The sequence below is a fragment of the Xenopus tropicalis genome, chromosome 2 (genome assembly GCF_000004195.4).
Source record: "Xenopus tropicalis strain Nigerian chromosome 2, UCB_Xtro_10.0, whole genome shotgun sequence".
NCBI lineage: Eukaryota > Metazoa > Chordata > Amphibia > Anura > Pipidae > Xenopus > Xenopus tropicalis.
In genome coordinates, this window is record NC_030678.2 from 154,932,136 (window position 1) to 154,959,261 (window position 27,126).

At 38.8% G+C, this 27,126-nt stretch overlaps 1 protein-coding gene across 2 annotated transcripts in view; it reads right to left on the minus strand.

Annotated features, from left to right (window-relative positions):
• Positions 1-2,527: 2,527 nt before the first annotated feature.
• Positions 2,528-27,126, minus strand: part of pan3 (poly(A) specific ribonuclease subunit PAN3) — a 35,532-nt gene continuing 10,933 nt past the window's right edge. Inside the window, exons 2-18 of one of the 2 annotated variants that reach the window (XM_012957062.3) lie at positions 24,266-24,387; positions 21,342-21,408; positions 20,911-20,981; positions 19,956-20,106; positions 17,771-18,018; positions 17,255-17,359; positions 15,875-15,932; positions 14,910-15,068; positions 12,145-12,261; positions 11,610-11,711; positions 10,220-10,385; positions 9,922-10,009; positions 7,700-7,839; positions 6,530-6,659; positions 6,270-6,334; positions 5,317-5,455; positions 2,528-5,180 (exon numbers count right to left, since the gene is read on the minus strand). In XM_012957062.3, the coding sequence (XP_012812516.2) occupies positions 5,040-5,180; positions 5,317-5,455; positions 6,270-6,334; positions 6,530-6,659; positions 7,700-7,839; positions 9,922-10,009; positions 10,220-10,385; positions 11,610-11,711; positions 12,145-12,261; positions 14,910-15,068; positions 15,875-15,932; positions 17,255-17,359; positions 17,771-18,018; positions 19,956-20,106; positions 20,911-20,981; positions 21,342-21,408; positions 24,266-24,387 (2,069 nt within the window). In that variant the 3' untranslated portion in view covers positions 2,528-5,039. 2 annotated transcript variants of the gene reach the window in all.

Genomic DNA, 27,126 nt, shown 5'->3' on the forward strand with positions numbered 1-27,126 from the left:
TTGCTTTCAAGTGATTCCGCATGCTGCCCTTACTTATATACCCAGGCCCGCCCCTCTCTGATGTCACTGGAGGGGGAAGGGCTGGCACAAATATATATGTGATGTCATCAGATGGAGGAGGAAATGGAGGGAGCCGACATGGACAGAGTCCAGCCCACTATCTGCTTGTGACCCACTGGAAGACTGCTGCACTGGCCCAAACCTCCGACCCATGCGTTTCAGCCTGGACTGAGCACACATTGACCTACAGTCAGTTAATATAGTTAGTGATTTCCAATTAACAGCCCTCCAGTCCATAAAATATCTATCTAAACCCTGTAGGTGCAATTTACTTGCTTAATTAATTTATTGCAGTATAAAGGCTCCAATCATAACTATTACAGGTTAGAGACCTGGATTGGGTGGCTCCGATACCTGTGCAATTCCCATTAAGTAGTCAGGTATAAGTCCCTGATCAAGTCCACAGGTAACCCCCCCCCCTGCATGGGCACCCAGGTGTAGTGCGGTAGCACCCCAACCTTACTGGGGAACCTTTTTTCCTGACCTGGTTGATCAATCTATGGAGTGAAGCCGCTTCCGGTTTTGTGGTTTGACTCCCGGACACAGGAGTTCTACAGCAGGTCTGGATTTGTGTTTTTAGTGTTCATTTGAATTTACAAATATGAGAAAAAAATGTTATCAGCTGTAAATAAATCGTCCTAGTTGATCTGGCCAAATTTCAATCCTAATAACTCCATCTACAAGATTAAAGCTAACTGGACAATATATGGGTTTAACTGGCAGCTTGCCCACCCAATATCTTGCAACCATGTTGAGTGAGGACTGTATCAGCCCTACAATAATCTGCTAGTTGGACCAGTGGCCAAACGTTGGGCCACCCACCACTTTGCCATACAAGCAAATACTCTCATATAAAGCCAGTTTAACACTTGAGGAGGAAGACTTGATGTGATATCTTCAGTAAGAGTACCCTCCACATTGGTGCCTCCGCCCCCTACTATAACGGAATATTCTGCTAATTAACTGGGCATTTACAAACATTAGAGCTGTGTGAGTAATGCTCTGTTCACAAACACGTACATTCTTTATAAAGCCAAGAAAGTACAATTCCTAATGGCACATGTAACACATTGACGTTCACTTTTAATACCAACCTCCCACCTGAAGGTTCCCTGTAACAGCAGAGTCTGTAGAAGTGCTTCCCATTCTGTAGGGCTTGGCAGAGAGAAGACCCATAAATATGCGCCATTTTTTGTCTGGATGTGGCCTCATGTTCCTCTTCTGCTATCAGACCACACACAAGGTGTTTTAGGGAGTTTTGCTCGTACCAAACTATGGCTTTTCTTTACCGGTGGTCACAAAAAACATGACAAAATTGCAGCTTCCATGTCAGTAATAAAAGAAATAATCAAATGTCCGTCTTTTTACCAGTGATTTTTGCTTCTATCATTCCCAGTTATGTCTCAAACTGCTTGGTAGGCGTCACGCTGACCCATTTGCACTAAAGCAAACAGTCTCATATATATTGTATATAAAACCCCCATTCCTTTGTGTTTGACAGATCAAGGTCCTTTCCATGGGTGGCTGCCGAGCACTATATTCCATGCTTGGGATACCGATACTACAGGAATAATGCTGATGGAGAAGCCGAGTATTCAAACCTACAACTTATTTACACAAACGCTAGGGAATTTCCAAAATTCTGTGAATTCCTGGAACCGTTTACTGAATGGCTTACCAGTGTGGTATTAATAGAGAAGCATTTCTCACCATACTTTTAAGGGGAAGGACGCTGTTCAAACTATACCCCCAGAATGAATACTTAACAAACAGATAGGTCACTAAATATAATATAAACTATTAAAGAATCTCACCAAACTGGAATGAATATATTATATATATATATATCCGGAAACCTGTTATCCAGAAAGCTCAGAATTACGGAAAGCCTGTCTCCCATAGACTCCATTTTAATCAAATAATTCAGAATTTTAAAGCGGATTTCCTTATTCTCTGTAATAAAACATGATCCCAACTAAGATATTATTAATCCTTATTGGATGCAAAACAGCCCTATTGGGTTTGATTAGTTTTATAGATTTTTTTTAGTAGACATATGGTAAGCAAAGACCCCTTATCCAGAATACCCTTGGTCCCATATATTATTTTACATCCTTTCCCTTGAGCCGCCATTTAGTGATGGGCTGGGTGCTCCCTCAGGGATCAGCTGACAGGAAATAATGCAGCTCTGACTGTAACAGGAAGTGGTGTGGGAGTAAAAGGCAGAACTCTGCCCATTAATTGGCTGATGGGGCCTAGCATGTATGTGTGCCCTTGGTTTGTTTGTGTGCACTGTGAATCAGAGGTGGCCCTTAATTCTTAAAATGGCAGTTTTCTATTTAGGAGTAACTCACTAAATGTTCTTTAGGCTGAACCAAAACCAAAGCCTAGGTACTAAGCACTGAACCCTAAGTGCAACAGATGCCTCCAAAAGATGTTACACAGAAGCACAGTCGCACAACACAGGTTTATTTTAACCTTTATTAAAAAATACTGCTGTACATGTGAAAACAAAAGGATGGGTAACATTTGGGGGATCATGACATTTGAAGAAAAAAAAAAAAAACCCAAAACAAAAAAAACAGAGGTACATTATAAAGGAAGCAGATAATACAAGATGCGATCAGGGGGGAAAGTACCCATAATATTTACACAAAGAGAAAATAAAATTTAAAACATGTACAAAAATTTAAAAGAAAACACCATGATTTTGTTTAAACATTTTTAAACGTAGTTTCTTTCTGTGCTTTTTTTTTTTTCTTTTTGTTGGGGGGCTTTGCGGCACCCTATTCTACCCACCATGGCGGGACGGCATGACTTGCATTGGCAGCAGGTTATTGCTACTAGATAAAGGGTGCAGCTAAGAAATGGAATTCAAACTGTGGTTGGGGGGGGGGGGTGACGAGCGGCGTGAAGGCGGGAGTTCTGTTGGGTTTTATTTGGGTCGGAACATAAAAGTGCATGCATGAACTGTATCGCCAAACATTCCTATATAAAATCACTCTCGCTGTAATCCTGAGAATAAAGTATGGGTTCAAGCAAATTAGCTGGCAGCAATACTTGGGGTTTCCCCCCCATATATGCAAAGATTGATGGTATGCTGGTTGAAAGCCTGCCATTTTGCTTTCTTCTAAAATATTGGTCCCAAAAGGAAAAAATAAAAAGGGGGGAAAAAGCAATAGGTATATATGCGTATGTACGTACAAACACCAAGATGGACATGTATGATCCCCTTTAGAACAGGCAGTGCTGGGAAGCCCTGTGAGCGGCTAGCACGCGCCAGGTCCTTACAGCAGAGTAGAACTGACAAAAACAAAAACCAAAAGGTGTAAATGCAGTCCGCTTATAAATTAAGCATCTCTTCTAGAATACAAGTACTTCTTTTGTACAAAAAACTCCCATATGATTTGTTTTTCCAAAAACATATAAAAAAAGACAGCTGCTTCTCTTGTGATCTTACATAGACTAACGATAAAAGTCTGTTCTTGCTTGTTATCTCCCCAAAGGTGGGAATTCTTGTACATAAAAAAAAATTGTGTGTATATAAGTATAACGGTGTGGCAAACGGTACTCTATCCTCGGAAGGCGGCACTCTCGCGTTTGATACTCTGCGTCTTCCTACATTGTCATGAAACAGAAGGAACGATGGCCCGGGTCCATCCATACGCGAATGCGCAGCCCTGGTGAGAGTTTTAAAAAAACCATAATCCGAACAAACTGTCATTTATTTCAGCCCCAATACTCTTATTGGTCGCTCCTGACACTGAGCATCAATATTTTTATGCTACAAATACTCAGAAGGCCCCACCCCCGTCCCAAAACAATTAACAAAACGCTTTAGAAATGAAACATCTATGGAGCAAAAAATCTTACTTTTTGGCAATAAAAAATATTCGGTTATTCTGCGAGGAATTCGGTGAATACTTTGTGTCGATTCACAGCTACAAAGGTATACTTTATAGCAAGGAGACAAAAATATATAGATTTTTTTTTTTTGTTTGTTTTAACAAAATGGATAATTGAGAGGGCTACAAACATGGTGGCAACAGTAGGTTTTTCTACTGCACGAGGCAAAGCCAATCACTTCCCTCTCAGGGACAGGAAACTGCTGCGTCCAGGAGTATTAGTCTCAGTGTCTCAGTATCCAGTGTATGGTACCTTATAAAGCTGTGGTTCGGAGAGAGAGAGAATGGAATACGTGACGTGACAAAACGTCATGTATGTGCCAGGCAAGCGGGAAATCCTATGTACAGAAACTGCAATAGGGCGCTGGCTGTGTTTTTATAGAAACCAATGTTAAAATGCATATCCTTAGAGAGCCGAAGTCCAGTAATGAGTACGAGCAACAGCCTGGCGTCTACCATATTAGTTCATGTGTGCGCCTTTACTCTATTCCTATGTCCTCACAATGAGTTTGGTAGCAAGTGAAGGCCAGTGGGGGTGGAGAAAGACCTTAGATACATCATTTCTATGTTGAAAAAAAGGTCTATAAAACAGCAGTTTATATGAAATCGCACCTCTGCCTGCTGCTTACAAACCACTGGGGCACGTGTGATCAACATCGTCGTCTTCCTTTTTCCTGATGGCAAATCAGTGTCCTTGGTTAAATGTTTTTACATGGCGGAGGGGGAGAAAAAAAAAAAAAAAGCGCCTTCGAAAGGTCAGAAAGTCTTAAAATTAAAATTAGTGCATATGCAAGTGGAAAAATAAAAGCAGGAACATCATTCACCCGATGACGCTCCGTTATTTAAAATAAAATTCTTCACAGATAAAGCCTCCGTTGGCAGCCATAGCTCTAGGATAAACGAAACATTCTTCCTTTCAAGTAACAGTGTACCTGACTGAAGTGCAAGCAGCTTTGCTCATCTCCTGTTTGATTCCCAATGGTGAAATGAGATGACGGTGGCGACAAACCAGCTGTAGTGCAATTTGCTATTGGTTTAGTTCCTCAGCAATGCCCTGCATGCTATCAGCAAATACTACAACTGCCCGTTTGCCGCTGCAACCAGTTCCTGAAACGTATTTTCAAAGCAGCGTTTTAAATCACTGTAAGTTACCACGAGTACGCTCTTCTCGTCCCTGGAAATGAGGCTGATTTTTTCTGGTACACCAGCATCTAACTGAAAACGAGGAGGGGGGGATGCACGAGTTAGTAACAGATCGGAGGTAAAACACATAGTTTGTGTGGAAATGAGTCACTTTTACCTTAAGAGGATTATAAAGCAGGATACAAGTGCAGCCCAATGCATGAATTACCTTGTTAAGACATGACACGATATGACTGAGGTCAATCCATGGAGTTCCTGCTTCTGTCACCTGATGAAAAAGATGATCCCTAAAGAGCTTAAGCAAATATCTGTCCCCAGTTTCTGACCAGGCTGGGTCTTTCTGAAACCTAATGAAGAGGACAAAAGTGATAGAGTAAAAATTTGAACATAGAGCCACCGTATATACTTCTACTTATCCTCATTTGTCCCAAAGAAAAAAAAAATAATACCATACACAGCCTGCATTACCTACTGTTATTTGTCTGTGTAAGAGGGCCTCCTGCCTCATATCTGCCTAAATCTTGGTGAAATGTCTCATTGGGTGAAGAGTGAGACCCTAATCAGTGCGTTTATGCATCCTGTCCTGACAGATCAGTATAAGCCTCTATCAGGATCCGAGTCTCAACCTGGGGGCCAATTACTCAGATCATCCTGACTTGGCTCAGATAGTGAAAGGTTCTGCTCCTTTAGTAACTTAGTACTTTACTTATAGACCTGCTCCTTTTCTCTATCTTTAAAGGATAAGTACATTTTTTAAACAAGTTGATATAAAACTGAAGAGAGTGCTATTCTAAGCAATTTACATTCATTATTTTTTTTTTAATTTCAAGATATTAAAGGTTAAATGTACTGTTAATGTGAATGTATTTTGTTACAACAGCGCCACCTGCTGATCACGTTCCGTACATGTAGCTGAGGAAGTTGTCAGGAGAAAGAAAGAGGACTGGTCTGATGCTTTTCTGGTTAGGGAAGGGTTAGGGAAGACATCAGAAAAGTTATCGGAGGTTTCTAATGTTTTCCCTAACCAGAAGAGCATCAGAGCAGCCCTCTTTCTTTTTACCGACAATGTCCTCGACTACTTCATGTTCAATAAGTGAAGAGAAAGGTACAGTCATTGCAACAAAGAAACTCAAAGGCTCCGACAGCAGACTTATTCCTTACTCTGGTCTCTCATTAATTGTTCCCAGTTTTGCCAGCAGTCTGAACAACCTTCCATTCTGTACTTCCTGCAACACAACAAACAGGCACAAGAGGTTTATATTCCCATGAGGCTTATGTTAAAGCAAACTCTGCTTTAACTTGTAATATTCATTTAAAAAATGTTCCATATTTAGGCAATGGTTGAAATTTACAGAATGATCAGTTTGCAATTAGCATTGTACAGATCTTAACTAAACCAAGAAGCATTACTACAGATTTACCTTGGCAAGGTCCTCTTCTATGACATCATTGCGCATCTGAGCAGCGTCCAGCTGTGTATAAAATCTAGCACCAATCATTGGCATAATGTCATTGACGCTCCGCATCCGGTTCTGTTCAGTCAGCAAGTACCTACGGATTCAATATAGACAACATTATTAGGCACCCTATGCAGAGCAAATGAAACTTCTATATTCCTAATCTGCAGATGTTTGAAATCACTGCTTGATGATCGGATGTAACGTGTGCGTGGTCTGATACTGACTGTAAATTTCCCCTAATGCAACAGGCAACTTTGCAGCAGATTCCACAGCATCCAGTAATGATAGCTATTATTAAATGTATTATTGGCTTCACAACCCATTTAAGTGCTTTCTACCTTGTTCTATCAGTGCTGCTCTCAGATACAGACCGTGCAGGTGTATATAATGGCTTGAGTTTAGGGGGTACTGCTGCACTGGGGCTCTGTAGTAGCCAGATATTTGTGCTGGGCATGGTATGAGGACATATGCCCCTGCACAGCCCCGGGACCACAGCAAACCTCCCAGTGTAAGAGGCATGAAAGTGCAGCTCAGCATTCTTAGCCGTTTTCAATAGTCACTTTTTGACTCCCCCAGGTGGATTCTAAGAAGTATTTAGAACAGTGCAGTCCTCAGCAATTTGTACCATATTGCTTTCATGAAGAAAAGATAAAATATCCATGTATACTGAGAACATGGTGAATGTGAGTTTATATAGCTATAGAGCTTATGGACAGTTTCTTTGTACCTCTTAAATTGCCCTTTGCATAGGTGGTACCTTGTTCTGGTTCTGACAATACACAGATACCCTAGAAATTAAGTCCATCCATGGGAGATCCTTTTCACCATGAAAACCATAGCATGTGTCTATATATAATAAACCCATGTCTGGAAAATAGGCCCTGGCATTCCAAGTACACAAAGGCCAAAACAGCCCCACCAGCCAATAATTAGTGACTGTCTATGGCACCTTAAAGCAGCCCCTCTGGCATTTGCCAGAACCCACAGATTGCCAGTCCAGGCCTGAGTAAACCCACATATGTTTCAAAGGTCCATTGCCAGCAAAATTGCTTATCCCCAAAATAAGCCATTGCCTAAATAGCAAAAGAAAAGGTTATAGCACTGGCAGAAAAACAAACCCATAAACCTTACAGAATGAGATTCTTTAAATCAGAGGAATAGTTGATGGTGACAAGTTCCATAGCTTTCTGCAGATTCTCCCGCTGGATTCCTGCCAGAGAGTTGCAAGCCAAAGCCAATACGACCTTCCCTAATGAGATCAGGTCCGCTTGCTGGAAAGAAATCAGAAGAAAGTTACTTGCAGGCAACAAAATAATAGCAGAATAGGAACAGGTCCAGGATATTTAAAGGAAACTGAATTTTTGCAAATGATGAAAAATAAAATACAATTCTAATAAACTTGCCAATATACATGAACAATTTAAATGATTTGAGTTTTGTTAATGAACTTAAAGGGGTGGTTCACCATTAAATAAACTTTTAGTATGTTATAGAATGTCTAATTCTAAGCAACTTTTCAATTGGTCTCCATTATTTATTTTTATAGTTTTTGAACTGTTTGCCTTCTTCTAACTCTTTGCAGCTTTCAAATGGGGGTCACTGACCCCCAGCAGCCAAAAAACGATTGCTCTGTGAGGCTGCCATTTTATGTGTTTATTAACACTTTTTATTACTTATTTTTCTATTCAGGCCCTCTCCTATTTATATACCAGCCTCTCAATCAAACCACTCCCTGGTTGCTAAGGTATTTTAGACCCTAGCAACAAGATAGCTACTGAAACTCCAAACTGAAGAGCTGAACAAAAAGCAAAATAACTAAAGTTAAAAAAATAAAAACAAAGACCAAATGCAAATTGTCCCAGAAAATCACTCTGCAGCATACTAAAAGTTAACTCAAAGGTGAACAACCCCTTTAAAGCAACGTCTGTCTCTTACTATTTCCTCCACTACCATTGCCTCCAAGAGTAATTCCCACAATGCCTTGAGTGTTCTTAGAGTAACCCCACATGTAATATAAGGAACTAATTCTGCTCAGGTGCAGTAAACCTTTGCAACCAATGAGATGCTTTCTTCTAAACAGGTGACCAGTACACAGTAAACAAAATTTACAAAAAGGCACGAAGAGCTCAGTGAAACACCGTTGCAAGTTAAGTAAAGTTTTAAAATAGGCTTATAAAGATATAGGACCTGTTATGCAGAATGCTCAGGACCTGGTGTTTTCCAGATAAGGGGTCTTTCCATAATTTGAATCTCCATACCTTATATCTACTATATAATCATTTAGACATTAAAACAAACCCACTACTACTGCTGTTTCCCGCCTTAAACCCTTCTGCCTTGCTGCCCCTTACATTTGGAATGCCCTCCCTGATGTCCTCCGGAGAGAATCCTCCCTCAGTCTTTTTAAAACTAAACTTAAAGACTACCTTTTGGAGCACTCACCCAGCACCTGATCTGGAAACTGGCACTTATATTGTAATGTCACCCACTGTGACCTATAGCACTTACATTTGCCCATTTGTGTCTGTTAGTTACCCCTCCCATATAGATTGTAAGCTCTACGGGGCAGGGACCTCCTTCATCTTGTGTTTCTGACTCTTATTGCAACTGCACCTTGTATTTATTGTTGTACTTTGTATTTATCCATTATCTTTAACCCCCTGTCTGTATTAATGAATTCTACTGTACAGCGCTGCGTACATAAGTAGCGCTTTATAAATAAAGATATACATACATACATACAATAGGATTGTTTTGCCACCAATAAGGGGTAATTATATCTTAGTTGGGATCAATTTCAAGGTACTATTTTATTATTACAGAGAAAAAGGAAATATTTTTAAAAATGTGATTAAATGGAGTCTATGGAAGATGGCCATTGCGGATAACAGATCCCATACCTGTACACGAGACTTTACCTATGGAAGGGTATATATTATATGTGGATAGTTATTGAGAAAGAGTTTGGGCAGGATGTTATCTACTTCTTACAGTTTCACCACCTGGAAGTCGCCACTTCCTAGCTTGAAAAACAACTGCAAGATTCCCTGAAGCTTTGAGGGTATGTATGTTCATATAACACTAAAGCACGCATGCTGTGAAGAAGAAAAAGAAGTTTCCTGAGAATAAGGAAGAAAAAAAAAAAAAAAGCTAACAAAAGCAGAAACGCCATTGAGTTCTAGTGTATCTGATGACAGAGTGGGACCCCTAGACATAACATGGGCAGCACAAAACAAAACATTGTAATAACGTTATGTAAGTGTAAGTCAGAGGGAGGCTGGGAAATCTGTTATACAAATTGGCTAGAATATAGTTTCTATTATTCTATATGCAAGAAACTCATGTGATCTCACCTGGTATTGAGGCATTAAAGCTACAGGATTATTTTGACTTCCATCATATGTCAAAACGTCAAAGATTCCAACACAGTTGACACGCAGCCTGTAATATTTAAATATAAAAGAAAATGTGTACAATTTACAGAAGGAAGTGCATCCATAACCACTATTTTCAAAGCATTTTGCAATTTAAACACTATTTTCCCACAAAAAGGTTTTAAAGCAAGATGCACTGTAGATAACAGAAATGAACTTGGCAAATCCCCCTCTGCCTAAATGGGTGCAGACAGGTAGAAATAAAACTCCCCCATACCTTGTTTTGCCAGTAATAAGAATTTTCGTTGGATCCATAACGCGGCACGCCAAGCCAGCCGTGTGAATTGTTCTCAAGGCGGAGCTTAGCTGGACGATATAAGCCCAAATGAGGGATTCGGGAAGCAGACCAGCATGTTGTCGCGGTAACGGACCATCGTGCTGCCCTAGAGCAAACAATCAATGCATTTAACTTAGTGTTGCCTTACACATTGCAATACAAGCTACCAGCTCTCCCTCGCCAGATCAAGCACCAGTAAATTTGCCCGAGTTTGGGATCCTTCTTGATAGGCTGCCTGACCAATATCTGGCTAAAAAAAAACTAATCAGATGATTATTCATCAGGTTTGAAAATCCAAATCAGAAGAGGACTGTATCATCATCTAGACCCAAGTTATGATCTTATCATGGGGCAGTGGCCAAACTGATTGGATTATCTCAAATTGACTAAGTATGTTGGTAAAGTCAGGTGAAGAACCACTTCCTTGGTGACCTCACCAAACAAATGGATCTTGAAGCAAGTGCTCAGCGCTCAGTTAATTGAAGAGAAGAACAAAATTCCATCTTGATTACAGTCGCCAACATTCAAATAGGATAACATTGTCAGGTCTGGTTCAGCAAACCTAAATGTAGTAAGCTATTGTTTCCCCCTACTGGAGTCCAGGCTCTGTTCAAACACAACTCTGGTGGGCGAAACACTTTTGCAATAATAGGTGGCCTTTAATTCTTAGGGCTTATTAATAATGTGGCACAAAATGGCTAAATAAAAAGAAAGCTTGATATGTAAATGTGCCCTTGCCACCTATTAGCGCATTCAGCAACCCACTGGCATCCCCAGGCACCACTGTAGTGCCCACCCCAGATCATTTGCACAGCAACTTGTGTCCACCTAAGTTACTGATAATATTCAAATCAGAAAAAGCAATATCTGCTTTGAAATAAATATTATACGTAAACCTAAAGAAACAAAAAGTCCTTTAGATATTATTAATTAAAGGGAGTAAAAGCATGTGTCAAAAAAAAAAAAAAAAAAAAAAAAAAAGATGAAAACCACATCCCGTAAAAGTCTGGATGCGAATGGCTCTGCCATGGTACAGTGACACAGGCTGCCTACAAAGGAACTGCGCAATAACCACAAGCTTCTCCCTAACCGGCAGCATGGTTTTTTGCAGAAGGGGTTTGTTGGGTTGTGGAAGCACACTATAAGCAATTAATGCTCTAAAAAAACAAAAATAATAAAACCAAGATAATAGCAATAAACATTTATCATAATTTTGGCCGACGGTGTGGTGAATCTTGGGCACACACGCACGTCAGTGCAAATAATAAGTAAAACAGATACAGACGAGTAGAGCTGAATAGTTCTAAATAGTAATAGCAAGCATGCTTACCCCATTTTCGTTTTGTGAAATAAGCGTCTGCACTTGGGTCGTTAAAATGCCTGCTCATCATCGTTTCACTCCCAGCATGAAAATCATATGCAAACACAAGGGCTGCACAAGAGTGAAAAATTGAAATATTACAGAGGTTTGTTGCAAAGTCACTAAAATATTGACGAGTTTACCATACAAAATATCTTGCCCCTAATAGTTTAAAGGAGAAGGAAAGGCTAAATCACCAGGGTGTGCCACATATTAGGCACCCACAGTGATTGTAATCGCTTACTTGAAACCCCGGCCGGTGGAGGAAACTGCACTGGCAAAAAAGCCAACTTTTTATTTGTTAAAGTTCAGCTTTTCATTCAGGAGCACCGGCTGGGTATTTCAGGTAAGCGATTACAATTACTGTGGGGTGACTAACATTTTGGCACCCCTCAAATTTTCAGTAAGTTTTCTTCTCCTTACTATCTACGAAATAAGCCAATATACAAAATAAAAGCCTAAAACTTTGGTTTATAATACAGTGCCATTGCAATAAGTAACTTACAATGTTCTCCAAAAGCTTTGGTGGTAAACATTTCTCGTAAGGTGACAATGTTCGAGTGCTGAATTTTTTTCCAGGTATCAACCAAAGACATACACTTGGTGTTTACAAGGCGAAAACCTATGGAGGGATAGAAGCAAGACAGCAGTTAGTTGGTTTGGTATAATTATAGGACAAGGCAACGCAAAATATAATTTCTTGCCTAATAAAAGAAAACAAAATTCTAAGCAGCTTTGCAATATATATTTATTACAAGTTTGTAATGATTTTTGAGTTATTTGTATATAAAATTGCTATTAGAAGCAGTGTTTGCCTGTCCTTTTCTATTCCCTGCCCTGGTGACTCTGGCTGATGAAACAATGTAACACAAGGCAGCAGACTGACAGACATGACTTGCTGAAAAGACTGACAGTTGCAACATTGTTTAAAAAGTAACAACCAGGAGTTCAGCAAATGCTGCTTTCAATAGCAACTACATTTACAAATAATTTTTAAATGCTACAAATTATTAAATATTTAATATTGGAAAATTGCTTAGAATTATTACACCAAAGAAAAGGAGTTAATTTAGTGCTTTATCTTAAAACTTAACTTTTATTACCAAATTCATAATGTTAAAATCACACATCCATGCGAGACTCAAATTAGTTAACCATACACCAATTAATTAGTTAAAAACAAACTTAATTAAGTTAAAGCCGGATACTATTCGTTCTCAATTCATCACCTTTTTGTAGTTAGATTAGTTTAACCACAAACATGATCCGGTATAGAGTATAGGGGAGCCAATTTCATTTATTTACACACTATACACAGAGCAGGTATCTACTTGGTTTAGTACCGAGTCGGGAGGGAGTGTGGGGTTGGGAAGAGCACAAAATGGATAAGTAATACCGACACATAGTGCACAACCTGCTCCCTAACAACCCATTTGCTACCCCACAGCTTTGCTTTTGTTTAGAATTATGTTTTCTTTTATTATGCAAAAAATTATTTTTGGGGTTGACATGCCCTTTAATAGTGAACTATGTACACATTGGTGTAAAATAGACCAGGGGCTCCATTGTTGACCTTGACGTGTTAAAACCATTCACCACAACCACAGTAATAATTCTTTGCAATGGGCTAATCAGAATATAAGTTTTTTTTTTTTCTACGAAGACTTGGCCACAGCCATTTCACAATCAGGATCCCTTCTCGGTACGTCTAGTTTGTCACACAAAATCCTGATTGTGAAACTGCTGTGGCAGAACATTTCTCTGAAGGTTTAAGCAGGAGAGTTCATATATAAATGGCAACTGAGAAAATACACTTATGTTCTAGAGGAGGCTACACAGTGACCCATTAAATGGACTTTTTATCTGAACCAGACAACATCTATCTGGGTACAATTAGCTTGTTGTTACTAAATTACTAGTAGTTATCTGCCAAATAAGTTGCACAATGTGCAGCCATACACAGCATAGTCACCTTAAGGGATGTGGCACACGGGGAGATTAGTCGCCCACAACAAATATCCCTTGTCGCGGGCGACTAATCTCCCCAAATTCCATCCCACCGGCGAGAATGTAAATCGCCGGTGGGATGGCATACGAGGACTAATCTCCCTGTGTGCCACAGCCCTTAAGGGTGAAGACACACAGATCTACTAGTAGCAGCTTTTTGCTGTGGCTACCAAAATAGAAAATGCTGATCATTTACTGATAATTGTCTCTATGTGTGTTTTAGCAGAGGCAATTCTTAGTACTGTCTATGACGAGGTATTTTCTTAAGACTAGTAGCCGTGAAAAAGTAGCTACTACTAGTAACTCAGTGCGTCTTCACCCTAAAGCGATACTGACATGAAAAAATGACTTTTTAAAATATGAATCTACATAAAAAGTTCCCTATAGGTCTTGGTGACCATTCTTTGCTAATAGAGCTGCTTTTGTAAGTAATTGTTACTTAAAATTCCTAAACCCCAACCTTTTATACCCATGAGCCACATTCAAACATTTTGGGGAGCAACACAAGCATGAAAATAGTTCCTGGAGGTGTCAATAAGAGCTACAATAGGCTATTTGATAGCCTCTATGTGGACTGGTAGCCTACAGAAGGCTCTGTTTAGCAATAAAACTGGGTTTTTATGCAATCAAAGCTTAATCACAAATTCACAAACATGTACCTGCTTTGAGGCCACTGAGAGCAACACCATGCAGGTGCAGCAGTAACCAAAGCACAGATGTGTACTGAGAGGCCACTGCAGAATTTATATGCAGGGATTTTTTACCACTTACAGTAACATAACATTACCAATGTTATGTAAGAGTGAGATGGGCATTGGCTATCACACTAGCCTTTTTCAAAGTGATACATCAAACAACCTTAGTGCCTAAATAACATCCAGTGGTGGGAAGAAAGTGAAGGTGACATCATAATGTTTAGCTGCAATGTTGATTCCTTATTTGTAGCGGTTATGACTGCTATGAGGACAATTTTTTTCTTCTCTTTACTCTCACAATGTAGTTTTTTTGTTTTAGTGTGTTCCTTCTTTATTGTTTATATGTGATGTCCCTGTATGGTGACGCATGATGATTGTCACCTTCACTTCTTTGATTATTATTTAGACACTGAAGTTGTCTGATGAATCACTTTGAAAAAGACTAGTGTGATCATCGAAACGTTAGTCTTCTCACAATAATATACACACACACACACACAAATGATACTGGCTATAAAAATGCACTTAGAATCTATTTGCTCAAAGACCAGCCTCTCTAGTTCCTTACCATGAATCCGACGCAGGCAGTATGGCAAATCGTCTTTGCTGTTCACAGCCTTGTAGCATGATGTGATATATCCAAAGTTGCTTGTTTTAATTCGATTGGGAGGTGGCAGTGGTTCCAGTGGAAAGAGGCTGTGGTAGCTGTCAACCTCTGCAGGGACGCCTAAAGTGACACAAACCACACAGTTAAATAAGCACACAGGGTACAGGGTAAATCAATTTATCCCAAGGGATTAAAAGCGCTTTCAAACGATTTTATTTTAAGACTGTGGGACATATACAGAACCCAAAATACCATGGATACTGCAGAAAATAATTGCTGTTAATGAACATTGTTCTACTGCATGCTCTGGTGTAGAAACGTACAGGTATGGGACCTGTTATCTAGAATGCTCAGTAGTTTTCCTGATAAGGGATCTTTCTGTAATTTGGATCTCCATAACTTAAGCCTGCTAAAAATCATTTAAACATTAAATAAACCCAATAGGATTGTTTCACCTCCAATAAGGATTAATTATCTTAGTTGGGATCAAGTACAAGGTACTGTTTTATTATTACAGAGAAAAAGGAAATCATTGTTAAAAATTAGAATTATTTTCTTATAATGGAGTCTATGGGAGAAGGCCTTTCCGTAATTGGGAACTTTCTGAATAATGGGTTTCTGGATAACGGATCCCATAACTGTATTATAATTCTTAGCAGAGGCTAAGCTGGTAAAGATTCTTGTTTCAGTGTTTGACTCATTTGCCCTGCTACTGCACATGGGTTTGCTCAGGGAAAGGCATATTTGTACAGGCCAAAGACATATAGAGCCATTGGGAATACTCTTAGGGAAAGCCGGTTTGATTTGTCCTTCTCAACTATTGCATTGTAGAAGGTAAAATTATCCTGGCTTCTAACTGTAAGATAATGTAGCATACAACCTATCCTAAATTTACTTTGTTAATCAATACCTTAATAAAATCTTACCTGGCATATCTGCTTGATCGATTTGAGCCATTGTTATTAAATGCCTGTTTATCAATTCCTATAAAGCAGGAAATCACCAATCAAAAAACAAAACATTTATCTCTAATGCAAGATTTATTACACCCAAAAGCCTAAAGGGTATCTAAGAAAATCCCATATTCCTAAAAACTAAACATTCGCTGTAATATGACAGTGTTCAAAAACAAGTCTCCGAGCAATGCTGGAAGCTTAAAGGGTTAGTTCACATTTAAATTAACATTTATTATGTTATAGACATTCTGAGACAATATGCAATTGATCTTCATTTTTTATGGTTTTTCAGTTATTAAGCTTTTTGTTCAGTAGCTCGCCATTTGGTATTTTGGCAGCTTTCTGGTTGCTAGGATCTTTTTTCCCTATTAACCAGGCAGGGGTTTAAACGAAAGATGGGAATATGAATAGCAGAGGGCCTGCACAAAAAGATGAGTTATAAAAATTAACAATAATAAAAATGTAGCCTTACAAGCAATAGTTTTTGGCTACTGGGGTCAGAGACCCCCATTTGAAAGCTGGAAAGAGGTAGGAGAGAAAGACAAATAATTCAAAAACTAGAAAAAATTCTAAGAACCAATTGCAAGTTGCTAGGAATAAGGTATTCTGTAACATACTAAAAGTTAATGTAAAGGTGAACCACCTCTTTAATTACAATAACATGTGGAGGGATGTACATTAATAAGCCCTGCTTTACAGTGGATATGGTTACTCAACCACATTGGCATCTTACTGGACTATGTAATGGGCCAAAATGGTGGCTGCCTTAAGTGATACTCCAATTTGTTTTGATTGTGCTTGGATGAACAGGAAGTTGAATGTACCTTCAATTTCTCATTTTGCCCTGTTTAGTGCAAGAATTATTAGAGATATTATTATTAAACCAGCAGACAAAAAGTTGAGTTCAACTCAAGTCCTGCCCATTTTGAAAAGTGGGTGATGCTGCCCATTAACAATGCCAAAGTATCTTTGCAGATGGTACATAATGGCCAAGGAACGGAAATACATGATTTTTATAACCAAATCAGTAAATATCTGGGCCCAATCTGAAGGTGAGATACTTAAAATGAATAGTTACTCTCTAGGAACTAAACAGCAGGGTGACTTTTAAAACAATGAGTTCTATGGAATTGCATGAGAAATATATTGTACAGCAAATGGAGGTCAGACATCCAAAAACTTCTTTTTTTTAGGCGTTTAAAACCATTGCCATTCTAGGCAGACAATACTCATGAATAAGTGATAATAGGCAAAAACTGGATGGGGGTTGGGCACACCATAAGTATTCTCCACCAATTGCCCAGGACACAGACAAGAAATGTTTTTTCATGCTTTCTTTGATTTTCTCACCTGCCTCAGCTCATCCGCCATAAAGAAGGAGGGTGCATTCGCTTTTGGCTGCATGTAAGCAATGTGTGGTGCAGTTGGAGGGTAAATATGATAGTTTGGAAAAACCTGCAGAAAGAAGGAAAAGCAACACTGGATTTCACTGCATTCACTGTTTGCCTTTAAACAGAAATGTCAATTTATTATGTGTAAGAAAATGAGTATCTTAGAACTGCGCAGTAAGTGCTTTGGCATTTCATTGCCAATTATCTGCTACAGGCTACTCCACGCATGCGTTGTTAGGGCCGCATGTAGATGCATGGAGTTTAGACAAGCTCAAAAATTTACCTCTATAGGCAGTGTATTAAATATTAATATTCCTTTCATATAAAAAAGGTTTATTGAGCCTTCTTTTAGAACTGGAGAACACTGACACGAATTGATGATAAAACAGCAATGCAGGCTTATACAATTATATACAGAGAGAAAATGGTACACATTCATTTTATGTTACTATGAACAGATATTGGTACTACTTACCATTCCCGTGAGTGGCGCTGGAGTCGTATCGGTGTAGAAATAGGTTGTCCCACCTACAGTAGCTTTCTGTATGATCTCTCCTGTTGATGGCGGCTGGGAGACAGAATTTGTGACAGGCGTCGAGGCACTGGTAGGCACCATGTAGTTTGCAGGGTTCGGCGTATGGCTCCTTCGTCGTGGAGCAGGGGACGTATGGGGTGTGATTTTAGGGGAATGTAGAGGAGAAGATCCAGCTGACAGTGACATGCCTGAAATCCAGATGCAAAGATCATGCACATAAATATATAGTCGCTGCCTGCTTAGCAGTATACACAGATGCTCAAGAACTCTTCTTACTAAGCACGTGGCACTTATGTAGGTGTATTTACTTTGGGTAAGTGGAAAATAACCCAGAGCACAAAGAAAGACAGCATCACAATGTTCTAAGCATAAGAGATTAGGGCACACCAGCTTGGTTCTACGCAGATCACCCCATGATACAAGCGTGAAAATATTTAAAAATAAAAACCATTAGAAGAGATATAGAAAAATAAAGAACATCCTGTAACTAGCTGTGCTTACATAAGCTCCCAGTGGACCATGATCTATGCCATCTGTGGTTGCAGGTATAGCTTGGCAGCATTTCAAAATGCATTCATGTCATTTTTAGCAACATCTAAGCAACTTTGGAACACATACAGTTTAGAATTCATGCATTTCTTTGCCTTGAATGGCCATAGGCACAGAACCTTTCTATCCCGCACAAGACCCCATACCCACCCCCTCCCAAACAAGGTACTTTTAATTAGAGTATTTTTTTGGTGTATTACTTTAAGGCTAGTTCATTCCCTACAGCAGTGCATGCTGGAAAGGAATGGGGCAAAGGAGTGCATGAAGGACTAAAGGAACCTCATACATGTATATTTCCCCTTATTATTTGCTGGTCCCAAAGAATGGACACAAATGTTCACTGCAATTCATGGGGCTTATGCTGAGCTGAGCATATACGTTCCTTTAATTCTGTCTTACTCAAAAAGCACCCAAACTTTCACTTCTTATATTGTTTTCATTTTTTTAATGATATGGGGAGCAGCAAAAGCAGAAGTGATGCACAAAGGTAAAGGACGAAGAAACAGAAAAGCCCAAAACAAGATGTTCTACAGTGTGCAATGTTATTTTAAGAATCGAAAGTGTATCAGCAATGTGGTACTGAATAAGTGCCCTCTGCCAGGTAAGGTTCCTACAAACAGAGAAAGGCAGAAAACTCAGTGGCATATTTGCATCAAGCATTACCCTAGATGGCGGAAAAATAGAAAATGTTCCACACCACTTTGAGCTTAAGAAGCACCTGGCTTTGGTCTTTAATAGGCATAGTTTCAGAGTTGAGAATCTAAATATATTCAAAAGTTCCTGCACCCAAAGAGTCACCAAAGTGGTAGAATAATGTACAAACTACTTCCTGATTACCCAAACTAGAATGTAAAACCAACAAATGTAATCAAATATGAATCGAATGTTTAAAATAATTCACTATTTAGCAGACCAATACAAGTTCTCTTTGGGGCTTACCTCTCATCATGTCTGTGTGTGGTGAGCTTACATTTTTGTTCTTTACCAATGAAACTTTTCCCAAGGAAAGTCTTGTTGACTAAACATTAATAATTGCTGAAAATCTATTCTAGTCATTGAGAATTTGATGTGACAGTGGCACATGGCTTTAATTATTGCTTTCCATCAAGATATGAAGCATGCTTAGGAAATAATCAAGCCAGTGCTATAGTTGCTATGGTAGAATGGTGGGCCAATCTCCTTTAGCTTTTCTTACTTTCGTTCTTTCTTTAAAGCATTTCTATTTCTTCATCTCTTTCAGCTTACTTCTCCCCTTTTGTGTTCTACCTTTTGGCTTTTTTTTTTTTGTTATGCTGTTTAATATGCTGTTGCTTTTCTCCTAGTCCCAGTTGTGTTTCACCACCTTCACATGTATTATTGTTCCATTTTCCTGTTTCCTTATCTCTGCGAATGATTGCAGAGAGGGAGATGTACTGTGTAAAAATACACATTTTCAGTGCGTAGACTACACGACCAAATGTTTTTTGTGATTAATGAAAATTACAAAATGCTCTTTTAGAGATCTCAAAAATGTAAAGATGCATTAGATACCTAAAAAGAAAAAATTAAAAAGCTTTCCAAGAGACAGCATGCTCACCTGGAGCAAGGCCAGCACCAGTAGGACCTCCCATGGATGGATGTGAAAACAGCGCTTGGGAAAAGGCAGACATGCTGGACTGTGACATGTTACTTAACCTCGAAGTTGATCCTCCCTTTGGAATAAATTCACTTGCAGTTGGATTAGGAGTCTACAATGGAAACATTTGAAATTCAGTGACCTACAACATAAACTTGTATTTAAATTTTTTTTTTTTTTTTTTTTTTTAGAGCCTAGAACATTATCCAAAATTGCACTTTATCCAAAGTTGAATTTTGTTACTTACATCTCTCACCCAATCCAAGTACACCTTGCAGGACGGTCATACAAACTTAAGAATAAACTGCTGCACTTTCTCTTATTGCATTTGTTTTGCACATGGCATATGGCTGTGCACTGAAATAAGGGATTCACTGTTCTGGACATTTGTTCTGCACATGGCTGTGCACTGAAATAAGGGATTCCCTGTTCTGGACATTTGTTCTGCACTTTCCAACAGAGTTTATTCTCAAGTTTAAAGATCCAGATAGACTAACTAGCCTCAAATTGTTCTAGATTTGATTATAACACTGTATCACCATTTTGCATTGTAGTGTACATGTTTTATTTTCAAGCCCTCTGACATTTACCTCCTTCCATATAGAACATCAGATCAAGTCCATTTCCTACACCGCCTTACTAGCTCACATCAAATCACACCAACATAGAAGAGCACTGGTGCAAAGTGCTATGTGAAAAGAGTTTTTGGAGACAGATGGAGCAAACTTTTTTTTTTTTTTAAAGCTTCTAATATGGCTATTTGTTTGGGGAAATTTCAAATTGGCTTTCTAATAGGTAAAAATATTTTATGATGGCAAACGTATTCCCATCTGGGTGCCTTAATGTAGCCCTGGAGATGACAGTCAACACTTAAGCATAGATCATACAGGAAAATTAACATGGCAAGAATGCATACCTTCCGTCGTTGAGACATGGTGAGACCACCAAAATCGTTAAACATTGCTGAAGCTGGTGAACCTAAAGGGTCTGTAAAAAAAACAAAACAAAAAAAACCTCAGACTTGAAATTTCTTGGATCTTTAAAGGACAAGAAGAAGCAAAAATGGTATTTTCACACAGGTCTTGCCTGTGCAATACTAGCTTAGGGTTTTTCAATAATTAAAACAAATCACTGACTAGCAATTCCAGATTAAGTTCCACAGCATTGTAATTAAAGTAGCAGTAAATTTAAATGCTGTGTTTCAGATAAAATACCATACTGTAAAATTACCAGATTAAGGTATTTTTGTACTTATTTTCTTGTCAAGTGGCAGAAAAATTAATTCTATTAAAATATACAAGTCGTGACTGCTCGTGGTCTGATGAGTGTAAGAAATAACAGTCTTACCATGGGCTGCATATGGCTTGGCACTGTCATTGAGAAGGCTGGGGGAACTGCTGCTGTTAGTCATTCTCTGCTGAAAAGGAAGCACAAAAAGCGCTGGTGAAAGGTCTAACTTCAGAGCAAACACAGCCATTAACAATGTTCTAGCAGAGGAAAAATGAAAGCAGATGGGTTATGTAGTGATGTACACTGGCACAGCACCCCAATACAGGCAATAATAGAGCAGTCTAGTGCTAACTCAGGTTATTATTGCTTAAGAAAAATATAATTCTTAACAAGCTTTCCAGTATACATTTCTTACAGATTCAGAGATCAGTTTTAAAAAGTTATTTGTAAATTGTGGCAATATCTGGAAAAGCATAATCTCTGTTAGAAGATCTGAGCATAACCTTAAAATTACAAGTATGGGATCCGTTATATGGAAACCCGTTATCCAGAAAGCTCCGAACTACAGAAAGCCTGTCTCCCATAGACTCCATTTTAATCAAATAATTTAAAATTGATTTCCTCTCTCTCTTCAATAAATTAGGGATACACCGAACCCACTTTTGGGTTCGGCCAAACCACCCCGACGGATTCTTCCTAATCCCAAAATAAATCCTAATTAGCATACGCTAATTAGGAACAGGAAGAGTTAAAAATTGTGCTCAGCGAAAAAATTTCCCCCTACCATTTAACCCTTCCGAATGCTAATTAGCATATGCTAATTTATGCTAATTAGGAATCGGTTTGTCTGGGACCATGGATTTGGCCGAAACCTAATCCTTCAAAAAACAAAACAAAAAAAAAGCCTGGATTCCGGCTTTAATAATCAAACCGTACCTTGTACTTGATCCTAACAAAGATATAATTAATCCTTTTTGAAATGCAAAACAATCTTGGGTTTAATTAATGTTTTATTGATTTTTTTTTAGTAGACTTAGGGTATGGAGATTCAATTATATGGAATACCCTTGGTCCCGAGCATTTTGGATTACAGGTCCTATACCTGTACCATTGGTCACAGGAAAGATCGTTTGCTCCTTCCACTGATGTCCAGAGCTGAATCAACAGATATGAAAGTAGTAACAATTGAAATTCTACCTCCACCCTAAACGCAGATTTTGACAAGATGGCCGATATCCGACGCTCCTACGATATCGCTCATCTCATTGATCCGAATATTGTATAAAACTAGGCTTCATATGATAATATCGGTGCCTGTATGGCCACCTTTAGCTATGCCTATGGTTTAGCACTAAACAAAGTGGGATGGATAATGATGCCTTCATATACAAAAGTTGTCAAAGATCTGACAGTGTACCAACATTTTTTTTTTTTTTTTTTTTTTTTACAATAGTCACACTTCTATAAATACTGGTATGGGATGCATTATCTGGAAACCCATTTTAATCAAATAATTCAAATTTTTTATTTTTTTTCCCTCTGTAGAAATAAAACGAAACCTTAGGGCCGATTCACTAAAGTGCGTTAAAACGTGCGGTATTTATAGTATGCAGTAAAATTTTTATCGCGTCTAAATTTTCGCAACTTAACACACGATTCACTAAAAGCATACTTGCGTTAATTTAGGCGCGATACTGCATGCATTATTTTAGTCGTAAAGACTATTTTCGTGCAGTATTTGACGGTACATGCGCTAATCAACGCCCCGCGTATAAATAGTCGTGCGAATAAACGCACGCCATTTTAGCCATTCACGCCAATACTTGCGGAAAATTACTGTACTGAAAATGACCATTTCCCTGCAAACTGGAGGCTGCATTACTCTAACACAGACTTGAATAAATCCCACTGCAAAGTCCATATTGTGTTGCCAAAAGCTGATTAACTGTACTTACTGCCTGCCTCAAGTAGGTGTTAATTTTCGCATAGACTAATGCGATATTTAGCGTGTCTAAGTGTTTGTAAAACATGCGTTATTGTTATTTCGGCGCGCAAATTAACGCATGCGATGTGCAACTTAACGCACGCCGTAATACTGTAGTGAATCGCGCATCTATTGTAACTCAAAAAAAAACATGTGATAAAAATTAACACACTTTAGTGAATCAGCCCTTTTGTACTTTATTGCAACCGAGATATAATAATCTTTATTGAAGGCAAAACAATCATATTGGCTTTGATTTATTTTAAAATGATTTTTTAGTAGTCATAAGGTAATTACAGAAAGATCCTTTGGAAACCCCCAGGTGCCAAGCATTCTGGATAACAGGTCCGATACCTGTACTAGCAGCTGATCTGGCCTGCATTTGGTTAGCAGTTAAATTTTTTTGACTGGTCCCAAATGAGTTGACATTTGTCCAAAGGCATTTGATTTAGCCTGACCTGTCACAACCCACAGGTGGCTGAAAATAGGCAGAAATTCCTTCATGTGCAGACCTGGTTGAAACAGTACATGTTTAAATGTACAGCCAACTTTAGTTAGAGCACAGAGCAAGCTTATGAGATACCATGGCCTCCGGAGGCTGTGCAGCAAATGTTGGCAGGGCAGTAGCCAGAAGTTCCAAGAGCACAAATTAAGCATCATATAGTGGCTGTGGACCTTCCCATTGTACTGCTAGGGAAATGACCAGTGTTTTTACCAACATTTTATTGTGATTTAAAGAACCCAAGGCAGAAAACAGCAATAGTCTTGTTTTTTTTACTCTAAAGGACATTACTCCCCCAAGACAAGTGACAAAACTGTATGTAAATAGTAGACTATATCCCCACAGCTTGTGTGTAGTGAAGGGGAGCACCGGCCTGAGTCAAAGGTTAGTGATTGCAATTCCCCTACAAGGGAAGGGGGTTAACAGATATAGTTTTAGTATGTGACTGGAAGTCAGTTAAATGTCTAAAATACAGAATGTGGGGGCGGAGGTGTTGGAAAAGAGTAAAAAGATGTTTTAAGAGAAAAAAAAATAGAGGCCACTACTTTACGTTACCTGCATTCTTGGGTAGGTAGCTTCACCTGGGCTTCCAAATCCATTAAGACCAATAAAGCTGGTACTGAAGTAGGAATCTGTAAGACTGGTGTCTGGAATAGCACCACCATCTAAACCAGGAACTGGAAAAAAATACAGAAAAAAAAAAAATGAAATACCCACTTATTGGTACTGAACAAATCTAGTGGCTTAAGTGGCCACACACACAGGCAGATGTAAGCTGCCAATTGGGGACGAAGACTGCATGTATGTTCCTCACCCTGAAAGGCTGCTTACCATCCCTGTTTCCAATAGTTCGATCCTATAGCCAAACTATTGGAACAGCCTAAGGTGGTCACATTGGGAAGAGAACCACTTGTTTGGCAACAAAATGCCTCTGTCGCCTCTCACTGTTTCCGAGTGGAAAAAAAATGGATCTTTGACTATATATTCGCATAAGAATATTTGCTGCAGAGGTTTCACTTGTGTCAACAGGTGCCACTCAGGGTAATATAACATAATCAGGGGAATTTGAGGCGACACTGATGACCAAAATACCCTGCGTGCCATAACCCTAACTGAATATCACTGCTAGTACAGGTGGTAAACAAAATACTCTGATGTGCATTTTCGGACTATGAATCACCTGTCACCCAGTTTCAATTTATGGCAATACGAAGGAACATGGGTGGTTTCAGACTTAGCTTTGCCAGCTATACAGGTATGGGATTTGTTACAGGCAAACCTGTTTTTTCAGAAAGCTATTTATTATGGGAAGACCATCTCCCAGAGACTCCAATTTAAATAAATAAATTACATTTTTAAAAGAGATTCCCCTTTTCTCTGTAATAAAACAGTAACTTGCACTCGATCCCAAGATATAATTAATCCATATTGGAGGCAAACAATCCTATTGGGTTTAATTAATGTTAAAATGACTTAGTTGATTTAAGATATGGAGATCCAAATTACGGAATAACTCCTTATCCGAAAAGCCCCAAGTCCCAAGTATTCTGAATAATAGGTCCCATTCCTGTAATATATAACCCCGCTGTGGACATACATGCAATTATAGTGTCAATGGTGTTTGGACAATTGGGCTTGCCTGCTCTGCCATCAGTGCCTTCGGGGGCCCCTAGGCAGGCAGTTATGCCAGGTCGACGGATGTCTCTTCCATCTGGTTGTGAGGACAGTGCTGGGAAACCAGGGGCTGTCCAAAACAGTAATTTACACATCTATATATACATACATGGTGTACATAGATGTGTAAATTACTATTTTGGTGAGCCTATGATAAAGTGCTGGGAAAGCATGAAATGTGTTAGGCTTTGTACATGGGGTTTACTTTAATGGAATTTAATAAAGTGCATATTATTTAACTTTTTGCTCTGGTGAGGATTTATATTTAGTCATTGTTTCCCTCTTTGGCCACTAGAGGGTTTAATTTGCACCTATAATAATTTGGATTTATATATACAGCAATAACTGTCCCATATTTTGGCTTTTGAAGCGAAAACCAGGGGCTCTACCAAGCTCTCTTCCATTGCAATCAACTCATCAACTCAATAGTCAAACAGGCCAATATCTGTCTATTATGGTCCTGTCTGACCAACTTAATTTTAAATAATTTTAGAAAAAAAAAAGTTGTTTCCCACTGCTAACTACCAAGCGGATCAGTATTGCGCAGCTTTAAGGAGAAATGCACACAGCATTACAAGAATAATAAAAAGGAAGCAACAGGTCACTAGTGATACTATCTATGAGCACTCTGCTCTTTTACATTCCATGCATTTATAAATCAGTATGCTTACACAAGATAAGCAGAGTTTCACAGATATGCAAAATGAAGACTATAGCCTACACATTTCTGAACAAATGAAGCTAAACTGGCTATAGATTGAGCAACAAGGCTGAGCAATAATGCATCTATAGGCAGAACTGCTGGAAGGGACAGCAGTCACACCTTATACTAGATTCCAAGTTGGTGAAATTAACCTATGGGGCCACATCAGGCCGCCTTTGTACTTACATATTGTATAGTGCTTAGCCACACAAACATAAAACTAAAAAAAAAAAAAAAGAAGTCCAATGTCATGCAAAACACTGCTTACTTCATTCCCTCCTAATCTGTCCCTTCAATCTGCCACGCTATCGCATGCAATTGCTAACCACTTTACCACTGTTATATATCATTCCTCTAACTAATATTTTAGAGAAGATTTAGTCATGGACAAAACTATTCTAGGTTTTTACGTGTGCACAATCTATTATTCACCACATTGGAGCTACCTCAAGCACTGTGCCTTATATGATACTGACACTAAAAAAAACTTTTTATTAATGTACATTAAAACTTCCCTATAGGTCACGTTGACCATTGTTCGCTGATAGGGCTGCTTTTGTAAGTAATTGTTACTTGAAGTCCCTAAACCTGACTGTCCCTTCTCAGCCTGTCAGTTATAGCTTCTAATGCTAATGGACAAATATTGCAGCCCCCTCATAGAGGAACATAGAGGAGGGCTTAGATAGATTCTAAGCTTTTTGGGCAGGGTTCTCTTCATCTCTTGTATCGGTTATTGATTGCTTTATATGTTACTCTGTATGTCCAATATATGAAACCCACTTATTGTACAGCGCTGCGGAATATGTTGGCGCTTTATAAATAAATGGTACTAATAATTATAGAGGGGGTTGGATCGGTAAAGTAAAAGCATTGGGCAAACACTTTTATGGCAAAATTATAAATAGCAAGCAAAGACAGGTTATGATTGATGTAAAATAAGGTTTTGTTTCTGGTGTCAACATTTTTTTTAAGGCTACTAATATTAGTAGGATTTTATCATCACTGTTGATATATGCTAACATAAAGGAAAACTAGAAGT